The sequence below is a fragment of the Mus musculus genome, chromosome 7 (genome assembly GCF_000001635.26).
Source record: "Mus musculus strain C57BL/6J chromosome 7, GRCm38.p6 C57BL/6J".
NCBI classification, from domain to species: domain Eukaryota; kingdom Metazoa; phylum Chordata; class Mammalia; order Rodentia; family Muridae; genus Mus; species Mus musculus.
In genome coordinates this window covers 23,862,243-23,873,565 of record NC_000073.6, presented here as the reverse complement: position 1 = coordinate 23,873,565, position 11,323 = coordinate 23,862,243, and the positions used below count along the sequence as shown (strand labels likewise).

Genomic DNA, 11,323 nt, shown 5'->3' with positions numbered 1-11,323 from the left:
TACCCCGGAGCTCTTGACTCTAGCTGCATATGTATCAAAAGATGGCCTAGTCGGCCATCACTGGAAAGAGAGGCCCATTGGACACGCAAACTTTATATGCCCCAGTACAGGGGAACGCCAAGTCCTAAAAGGGGGAGTGGGCGGGTAGGGGAGTGGGGGTGTGTGGGTATGGGGGACTTTTGGTATAGCATTGGAAATGTAAATGAGCTAAATACCTAATAAAAAATGGAAAAAAAAAATGAATCAAGGTTTCATGACCAAACAAGTTCAGAAAACATTGAAGTCTATATCTCAGCTGTCCCTGCTCCTCTTCCTCCTCCTCCTTCCATTGCCCACTTCACCAATGGACAGCATTACCCCACCCTATTCACCCTGCTTTATGGAGAATATGGCTGCATGTCTAGCTGGGAACAGGTTTGGACAGGGGGGTTGTATGCCATTTTCAAGTCTTCCAAGAGGCACAAGGAAGGGGGAGGGGAGAACTGGCATCAAGAAACATGTCAAGTACTGTTCTATATAGTAAAAAATTTGCATCTGGCATGTTCCCAAATTATTTGAGCTGGGAACTGTGTGCCCAAGAAACTGTATCTAACACTGAAGTTCCCTTCTGATCCTGCAGGTGCAGAGGTTCTGGGGGATATACTGGACTGTCACTGTGCAGCATCTGGATCAAAGCATGCCACAGCAACTGCCAACATCCTGTTCTCATTTGGGTACTGGATTAAAAACAATCTACTCCATGTCCCTCCTCCTCCTCCTCCTCCTCCTCCTCCTCCTCCTCCTCCTCCTCCTCCTCTCCTCCTCCTCCTTTGATCTGCTTTACTGAACAGTAGCAATCATCAAGATAAGGCTTGCTCTGCAGAGAATACTGATATATGCCTGATGAGTGATAAGAACATGGACCAAGGAGGGGTGTGCTATTCCTATGTCCTCCATAAGCCATCCCTTTTCCAGCAGGAATAGACACATTCTCAACAGTGACCTTTTACCAGGTCAGCAAGGGACTCCTTGGTAAACATGTCTCTTTCTGGAACTGGTTTGGGACACCCTGGGCCCAATATGCTCACCCCTCATCTGGTGTTTGTCACTTGTGTGCACCAAAGTAAAGATGGCTCCATTTAATCATTCTCTCTTCTCCATCCCAAACTCAAGAAACAGTCAGTGCTGGGACAATTGAATAATGTTATTTATTGTCTAACATCCCTTCTTCCACTGCCAGGACAGGGAAAAAAGGACCCCATCCTCCTAATAAGACCATGTTAGGAACAGGAGGCTACTTCACATCTCTGCTACTGCAAATCCAGGAAGAAAAGACTTGGGCTAGAAAAATCAATAAGGACCCATGAGATAGAAAAGATAATATTGGATGAGAGGGGTCAAAACTGTATGATTAAGAGAAAATTCTAGAATGGAAGAAAGACCCTCTCAATGCATAAAGCCAGGATTCCCTCCATTCCTTAGGACACAGCAGCCTGACACCTGTAGTAGGGGTGGACTTTCCCTTAAGCATCTAGTGCCAATTGATCTTGCAGATCTTTCAGTCTCTGGCTCTCAGACTAGGAACCTACAAAAGGCAGGTCCCCCAGGCAGTAGGGCAGTTCTGAGAACCTGTTAGCTGTGGGTCCCCTTACACCCAGAACAGCATGAAGGAAGGAAAGAGAGACAAGACCACTGCTTCTTTCGGTCTGGTTCTCTCTGGACCTCCCTTGTGGTCTTGCTCACTGGTAGTCTCCACCAAACCCAAGGAGCCCTGTCCATCCCCTCCCTGGGCATCTCCATCCCTAAAAGGCCTCCCCACCCTGACTCTCTGCACACAGCACACCAGCCACTTGGTCCTCTGTCGGCAGTTGCTGCAAACTGAAGGTAACCCAACTGCATGAATCTTCTTGTGTCTCTGCAGCATGGTACAGGAATCCTTCACTACACGCCATGCAGATGTGCACAGGTTCCTCAGCACCCTTTAGCCCTAGCCTGTCCCCGTGCTGAGTAAGCTGGTGGGCCAGGAGCCCAGCCCTGTGCCCAAAGCCCTTCCTGCACTCCATGCACATGTATGGCTTAGGTGCCAGCACCCTGCACATTTGTGTCCCTGTTGCCCATGTCCCCACCCTGGCCAGAGCGCTGCAACACCATCCCCACCAAGATGATGCCCTCGCCATTGCCCACTGGGATTGTAATTTTACCTTCTGCTGCTGTGGCCTCATCAGGTGCCCTGGTGCTTTGCACGCTGGCCTCCAGCATCTTAGCTGCCATACCTGGCCCTGACAGCTCTGGGTGCAACTGCAGGTAGGGTGCCAGGATCTTGGTCTGGCTGAAGCCATAGCCTCAACTCAGGCACATGAAGAGCTTTAGACCACCATGGAAGTTATGGTGCTTGGCTAGGCTGTTGCTCTGTGTGAAGCTGAGACCTCAGTTGGGTTAAGTATCAGGCTTCTGGTGCTGTGTGAGTTTGGAGCTGCAGCTAAAGCGCTTGCAGCACTCTGAAAAGGCATATGACTTCTTGCCTGTGTGGATGCTCCTGTGCTGCACAAGGTGTGAGCTCTGCGAGAAGGTCTTGCTGCAGGTGGTACAGGAGTTAGGACACTTACCTGTGTGCATGCATTGGTGCTGCAACCTGTGAAGCTTAACCTTTTCCCAGTCAGTGCAGATGTAGTGAGCTGGTGGCTATGATTGGGACAGGGGCCAAGGAGGAGGTGCAGACTGGGTTGGGGACAGCTTAATATGGGGGGGGGCAGTTGGGAACATTGTCGTCATCCATGATGATGTCCACTGCAAAGCAAGAGGGAAGGAAGAGGCAAGTCAGAGGTGGCAAACCCACAGAGAACATCCATGCTCAGGCTGCCAATGGATTCCAGCTTAGTGAGTGGCCCAGGGCAGCTCATCCTTTCAGGGTTCCTCCAACCTGGGGACTGCTGGGTTGTACCAATGCATATACAGTATACCTTATCCCATGGAACACCAACCACTCAAGGCATTTCAAGTATTTCTGTGTTCTTAACCCATTCCCCTAATGTTTGTTCTCCTTCTGAGTGGGTGTTGTCTTTGCTAGCCTTTCTCTGGGCCTAGAGACCAATGCCTAAGACTACCAGGCCCTCATAGAGGTCTACCAACCAAAGCTATAGAGGGCCAAAGTTAGGGGTACGAGGAGAAGCACAACACAAATGGCACCTGAAACCCAATCAGGATAGGAGGGCCAGGCCTGCAGGCTAGGAAATAATGGTGTCACATTTGGATAATTGTGACTGCAGGGTGGGAAATAGAAAAGTAGAAACAAGTTGGACAAAGAGGGTGGGATATCAGCAGGGTGGGAAATAGAAAAGTAGAAACAAGTTGGACAGGGAGGGTGGGATATCAGCTTGGGAGGTGTGCTAGCCCCTCTATCTGGGCATTTGAAGCCCAACCACATAGTTAACATTACAAACTAAGGTGGACTGTCCCCACCCCTCACCACCATGGAAAACTACAGTATAGGAGTCTTGGTCTGGACAGCTGGAGGCTGAACAAAGAGTGGTTAGAAGATTTTTGTGGGTAAGTTTGTGTCCACTAATGACAACCTGTCCTGGTTACTGCAGGTGTCTGTTTCAGGTTTCATATTTCCTATTGATAAGAGTCTTATCTGTGGTCACCCTTATAAGTTATTAGTTGTTTCCTTTGTCCTGGTTTCATCCAGAGATGCCCCTCCTCACCAGTCCCAATTCTCTCTGCTTCTCTCCTCCCCAAGCTTGTCTACTTATGCTTCCCTCCCACACTCTCTCCCACACAGTTTCCCCTCTCCATTAACTTCCAATATCTATTTTATTTTTTTACTCCTCAGTGAGATTCAAACATCTTCCCTTAGGTCTTCCTTGTTACTCAGCTTCTTTCAGTCTGTGGATTGTAGCATTCTCTACTTTATGGCTTCTATGTACTTATGAGAAAAAAAAACACACCATGTGTACCTTTTGGGGCTTGGGTTACATCAATCAGGATACTTTCTATTTCCATTCATTTGCCAGCAAAATCCATGGATTTAATGGGTGAATAGTGTTCTTAGTATGAATGTACCACATTTTATTTATCCACTCTTCTGTTCGGGACACCTGTTTAGTTTAAGATTCTGGCTTTTATGAATAAGGTGCAGTGAACATAGCTGAGTAAGCATCATTCTGGTAGGACTGAGGGTCCTTTGTGAATACAACCAGGTGGAAGTGGGTTTTTAGGTAGATTGCTTTCAATTTTTCTGAGGAACCTTGCTAATGATATTCACAGTTACCCAAGTTTTCACACCCTCTAGCAGGAAAGGAGTGTTCTCTTTGCTCCTGAACCTCGCAGCACAAGCTGTTCCTTGAGCTTCTTAATGTAAGCCATTCTGACAAGTAGAGTATAGAATCTCAGAGTTATTTTGACTTGTATTTCCTTGATGACTGAGGATGTTGAACCCCTTAAGTGCTTCTTGGTCATTAGAGATTTCTCTGTTGAGAAATCTCTCCCTCCCTCCCTCTCTCTCTCTCTCCCTCTCTCTCTCTCTCTCTCTCTCTCTCTCTCTCTCTCTCTCTCTCTCTAATGTCTATTTTCTTAAATTATTTTATTTTCATTTATGTACTTACTTTACATCCTGATCATTGACCTGCCTCCCAGTTACCTCTCTTCAGTCCCTCCCTTCCCCTCTTACTAAGGCAGCCCATCTAGAACAATGTATTCCATAGACAGGCAGCAGCTTTACAGATAGCCTCTGCTCCAGTTGTTCAGGACCCAAGTGAAGACCAAGCTGCATATATGCTACATATATGCGGTGATACTAGGTCATCCCATGAAGAAATACTCTTTTTCTTTTTGGTGGCTCAGCATCTGAGAGCCCCTAAGTGTCCAGGTTAATTGATTCAGTTGGTCTTCTTGTGGACTTCCTATTCATTCTGGGTCCCTCAATCTCTTGTCAACTCCTCCATAAGCTCCCCAAGCCTCATCTAATGTTTGACTCCAGTTTCCTGATTCTTTCGATCACCTGCTGGGTGGAGTCTTTCAGAATACAGTTATGCAAGACTGCTTTCTACAAGCATAACAGAGTATCATTGATAGTGTCAGGGGTTGGTGCTTGCCCATGGGATAGATCTCAAGTTGGACCAGTTGTTGGTTGGCCTTTCCCTCAGCCACTGTTCCAACATTGTCTGTGCATTTCTTGTAGAGAGGGTAAATTTTTTGTCAAAATTTGGGGGTGGGTTGATGTCCTTATACCTTCCCTGGGAAAGATAATTGTCTTTCTGTTTCTGGAAAATCTCACACACTGGTTATTTCTTGCCCGACTATTTAGCTCCTGATTTTGTAAATTATTCTTAAGAGCTGAATACTATTCTGATCTGTAAGTGCACCACATTTCATTGATAGTTCATCAGTTGATAAGCACCTGGGCTATTTTTACTTCTTGTCTATTCTAACTATAGTTGCAATAAGTATTGATGGTTATATTTTAAATATTGATGGTTATATTTATCTCTTAATGACTTGTTCTATCCATTGCCTGTCCTGTGTGACCAGAATTGCTTCTTACACTGCAGATTTTCTAGATATCTAGCAGCATCTAGTAGGCTTTGCATGTACCCAAGGCTCTATAGTTTGGTTTATCAAAAAACAAGCCACAATCTACGTCCAGACAAAAGCACACTGCCATAACCCTAGGATTTATGAGGGAAACCTTGGTGCCAGGGGGTAATTTGACATATTAAACATTCTTCTGCAACATGAGGGAATAGGTGGAGTGAAATAACTCCATAGCAAACACCACACTCTAGATCACATGTTGATGGTTCTTATGAAATTCCTTGTTGTCAGGAGGATTTTAGAAGAGTGCCACAGTGCTGTAGAATGTACCCGATGAAAATGCAATAAGCAAATACATTTCTTCACCCTGGAGTACATTCTTCAATTTCTGACTGCAACAGACTACAGAACTTCCAAAAGTTTTCCCCTAGGTAACTTAGAAAACTTTTTCTATCTTCTGCTCAGCTACTCATTAGTATCTAGCCAACTGGCAAATATCATCATTGACCATTAGAAGGTAAATGTGATGAATTGTCTTGGGGATAAATGTTTATCCCTTCATCTTAGATATCCTAAAGTCTCCATGCAGACAATTCCAGTGCCATCACAAATGACAAAGTAATTGACTCTCTGTAGGCTGTTAAATTCATCTATATTGTCATTTTATAAGGTCTGGCAACCTGGGCTCACCTGCATTAGCCTTCATAGCATTAAGAAGAAACTAAGGGACAGGTAAGCATTTCCTTGCATTATTTCATCAGACAAAGAGATGTATAGATAGGTGTTTAATGTATGCTTTTACCTAACAATCCATCCAGTGAATGGATTGAAACTGATTCCTCCTATGGAAAAGAAAACACAAGCTTTCAAATCCGAGTTTCAAAATAACCTGTGTGTCCAAGGGTTAAAGTGTGACAGTGTTAATGTATTTCAGAGTAGCTGAGGGAAGCTGAGTATGATTCACACATATCTCCAGCATCTGATTCCACAGTAAAAGAGGCAAGATGCATGAAATTATGAATAAATAACATTATTTAGTCCCCAGAAATGTTTCCAATATACAGACTCTATGTATAAATTTAGGCTTATGTACGGGATAAGAATACTAGTGACTCTTTTGAAATATTTTATATTTTCCCATTTTGGTTTTCTGAAAATTTGATACTTTGTTTTCTTGCTACTTTATTCATTTATGCAATTTTATTGGTAGCATATAAATATTATTTTCATATATAATCATATGAGGAATGATTGGATTCTAATGATTGAACAGTGTACTCTAATTTTTCACTTTTCACGAATTTACCTTTAAAGCCTGTATTGTGTCAAAATGTCATTATGTTGTTGATCAATAGAGAAATAGTTACAACATCTGTATAAGTTTCTTCTCATAATAAGAGGAATTCAATGGCACAAAATCATATTCTGAGTTAATGTCCATGCAGTGTTCTCAGGCAAAGATTCTCTAATGGAATGTAGTAGTGTCTCCCTTCTGACTAGAAGAAATCATCCCAGATCAACTGATAAGTGTGGACAGTAGACCAGAGTCCTGAGGACAGCACTGTCCTTCGTGGTCACCCCTCTAGTTGGCACAGAAGCCTTTCAATGTCTTCTCAGAATGGAGCCATGAAAACCACTGAGGAAGTGGCACTTCAGATTGTGTTGCTTTGTCAGTTTGGGATAGGGACTATGGCTAACATTCTTCTGTTTGTCCATAATTTCTCTCCACTTTTGACTGGATGTCAGCTGAGACCCAAAGAAGTGATTTGTACTAACATGGCTGTGTCCAGCATCTTAATTCTATTCATGACTGTGTTTCGAAACAATGTGTTTGTTGCTCAAAGGAATCCACTGAATGACCTTCAATGTAAACTTGAGTACTTTGTATACATGGTAGCAAGAAGCACAAACTTGTGTTCCACCTGTGTCTTGAGCACCTATCAGTTTGTCACTCTTGTTCCTGGTAATTTCAATGAGCTGATGGTCAGAGGAAGAAGCCCCAAGGTCATAAGCTATTCCTGTTGTAGTTGTTGGTTGTTTGGTGTCTTATATAATGTCTACATTCCAATGAAAGTCAGTGGTCCACAGAACAGACATAATAAAACCAGCACTAAAAGTAAGTGGGTCTGTTTTACATCTGGCTTCAGTGTCGGCATTGTGTTCTTGTCATTTGCCCATGATGCCATATTTATCAGCATCATGGTCTGGGCCAGTGTCTCCATGGTACTTCTCCTGTATAGACACTACCAGAGACTGCAGTATATTTTCCCTCCCCATCAAGGCAACAGAGGCTATGCTGAGATCAGAGCAGCCCATAGCATTGTGATGCTTGTGGTCACATTTGTAAGCTTTTATCTTCTACACTGTATTTCCTTTATTCTTCACATTGTTTTTGTAGACTCCCATCTGTGGTTGAGGCATATAGGTGAAGTTTTAACTTCAAGCTTCCCCACTATTTCTCCCTTGCTGTTGATCTTTAGGGATCCTAGTTATCATTGTTCTCTGATCTTCAACTATAAAAAGCCAGTCATTTAAAATACAAAGCACTTAAGACAGCTTATTAACACTGTTGAAAATTTCTACTGAATAAATATATGTTTAACGTGTCTTTATGAACCAGGTATGGTGGCTATCTGCTATAATTCCAGCACTACATGAGCTGAGGTAGTGCAGTTGCTATGTAATCAATCGTAGCACTGAGTAAAGAGGGAGTTTCTGTCCAACCCATGACACAGAGCCCTTGTCCTTGACCTCTCCTCTTACACCAGCCAAATAATATTCACAATTGTAACGTCAATGTCTCACTTTTGATATATTAAGCAAATACGCTGAATGTGTTCTACTTTCCTAATAAACTCTGGCCAGTACCTCCTGAGCTGTCTGAACAAAACCATACTTGTTATTATTTGACTTGTTTCTACACATTTTATCTCCTCTGTGTGAGAATAACAATGCCGATGTATTAGCATATAATTGCCATATTTCTAATCTAAATTTTATTGAAGAAAAAATGCTTTTATACTTCACATAGACCAATATGCAATACAAAGCAAAAGAAAAAAAAGTATCTTTTTACCTCTTCTTTTGTCTAGTTTCATTCATCCTAAATCCTGCTATGATGAGCAAGAAAAAATACTTTGCGATATATTATTTCTCACACATACTGAAAACATTCTTTGAATCATCTTAAGAAATTTTTTCTGATGAATGGTTATTAAAACGGTTTATAGAACAGCAAAAAGAATGTGAAAGATTTCACCAATACCATATCCAATGAGGGATCATTTCCAAAATACATAAAGAAATTGAAAACTAGGTATTAAAACACACAACCCAATTACATATGGGAATATAAACTGAAAATTCTCATTAGCAGAATGTTAAATGACTGAGAAATACTTGAAGAAATGTTTGACATCTTTAGCCATCAGAAAAATATAAAGAAAAAATTACTTTGATACTCCATATTGCATCTGTAAGAATGGTTAAGATCAATAACTAAAGAAGAGTTCATTGTGCAAGGGATGTAGAGCAGGTAAGTAGTCTATTGTTGGTGGCAGTTCAAGCTTGTACGGTCATAATGGAAACTAATGTGGTATTTCCAAAGAGAACTGGGAAAGATATATTATAACTCAGCTATACAACTCCTGTGAAAGTGCTATCTAGTCACCTGCTCACAGTGGCTTTAGTCACACTACCAGAAGCTGGAAACAATATCCCCCATATCGGTCATAAATTTCATAAAGTTTCCACTGCCCCACATTTTCTTAGACCCCTCAGTTAAAGAATGGATAAAAAATATGGTACATATACACAATAGATTATTTCACAGCTGTTACAAGAAGTCATAATGAAAATTTCAATTTTCTGAGCAACCGCCAAACTGATTTCCAGAGTGGTTTTTACCAGCTTGCAATACCATCAGCAATGGAGGAGTGTTCCTCTTTCTGCACAACCTTGACAGCATCTGCTGTCACCTTAGTTTTTGATCTTAGCCATTCTGAATGGTGTAGGTGGAATCTCAGGATTGTTTTGATTTGCATTTCACTGATGACTAAAGATGATGAACATTTCTTTAGGTGTTTCTCAGCCATTCATTATTCCTCAATTGAGAATTATTTGTTTAGCTCTGTACCCCATTTTTAATAGAGTTATTTGGATCTCTGCATATTTGCCCCCTATCGGATATAGGATTAGTAAAGACCTTTTCCAAATCTGTTTGTTGCCCATTTATAATATTGTCAGTGTCCTTGCCTTACAGAAGCTTTGCAATATTATGAGGTCCCTTTTGCCAATTATTCATCTTAGAGCATAAGATATTGGTATTTCTGCTCAGGAAAATTTCCCCTGTACCTATGTGCTCAAGGATATTCCCCAATTTCTTTTCTATTAGTTTCAGTGTATCTGGTTTTATGTGAAGGTTCTTGATCCACTTGGACTTGAGCTTTGTAGAAGGAGATAAAAATGGATCAATTTGCATTCTTCTACATGTTAAACTCCAGTTCAACCAGCACAATTTGTTGAAAATGCTTTCTTTTTTCCACTGGATGGTTTTAGTTTCTTTGTCAAAGATCAAGTGACCACAGGTGTGTTGGTTCATTTCTGGGTCTTCAGTTCTATTCCATTGATCTACCTGCCTGTCACTGTACCAATATAATACAGTTTTTATCACAAATGCTGTGTAGGTTCGATTGCAAGCTTGTACAACCATTTTGGAAATCAGTTTGATAGTTCCTCAGAAAATTGGACATGGTACTATCTGAGAATCCAGCAATATGTGCATATACCCAGAAGATGCTTCAACATTTAATAAGGACACATTCTCCACTCTGTTTATAGCAGCCTTATTTATAATAGTCAGAAGCTAGAAATAACCCAAATGTTCCTCAACAGAGGAGTGGATATAGAAAATGTGGTACATTTATACAATGGAGTACTACTCACCTATTAAATATAATGAATTTATGAAGTGCTTAGGCAAGTGGATAGATCTGGGGGATATCATCCTGAGTGATGTAACCCATTCACAAAAGAACACACATGATATGCACTCACTGATAAGAGCATATTAGCCTAGAAGCTTGGAATATCCAAGATACAATTCACAAACCACATGAACTCAAGATGAAGGAAGACCAAAGTGTAGATATTTTGATCCTTCATTGAAGGGAGAACAAAATACCCGTGGAAGGAGTTACAGAGACAACGTGTGGAGTAGAGACTGAGGGAACGACCACCCAGAGATTGCTCCACTTCGGGATCCATCCCCAAAACAATCTCCAAACCCAGACATTATTGTGGATTCCAACAAGTGCTTGCTGACAGGAGCCTAATATAGCTGTCTGTCTCCTGAGAGGCTTTTCCAGTTCCTGACTAATATAGAAGTAGATGCTCACAGCCACCCATTGGACAGAGCACAGGGTCCCCAATGAAAGAGCTAAGGAGCTGAAGGGGTTTGCAGCCCAATAGGAGGAAAAACAATATGAACTAACCAGTACCACCAGAGCTCTCAGGGCCTAAACTACTAACCATAGAGTACTCATGGTGGGACTCATGGCTCCAGCTGCATATGAAGCAGGGGATGGCCTAGAAAGTCATCAACAGGAGGAGAGGCCCTTGGTCCTGTGAAGGCTCTATTTCCCAATGTAGGGGAATGCCAGGGCCAGGAAGTGGAAGTGGGTGGTTTGGTGATCAGGGGGTGGGGACGGTATAGGGAGGTATCAGGGGGGAAACCAGGAATGGGGATAACATTTGAAATGTAAATAAAATATCTAATAAAAATTAAATTTTCAGAAAAAGGTTATAACTAGAA

At 42.0% G+C, this 11,323-nt stretch overlaps 1 protein-coding gene and 1 pseudogene across 1 annotated transcript; one reads left to right on the top strand and one right to left on the bottom strand.

Moving 5' to 3' along the window:
* On the bottom strand, window positions 1,788-2,767 carry Gm18206 (predicted gene, 18206; annotated as a pseudogene).
* Window positions 7,117-8,046, top strand: Vmn1r177 (vomeronasal 1 receptor 177). The gene has a single exon (NM_206872.2). The coding sequence runs from the start codon at window positions 7,117-7,119 to the stop codon at window positions 8,044-8,046; it is 930 nt and encodes a 309-aa protein (NP_996755.2).
* Window positions 8,047-11,323: the final 3,277 nt, after the last annotated feature.

Excerpts from the sequence above, each read along its gene's own strand:
- Vmn1r177 (NM_206872.2), top strand. The coding sequence starts at position 7,117 with ATGTCTTCTCAGAATGGAGCCATGAAAACCACTGAGGAAGTGGCACTT.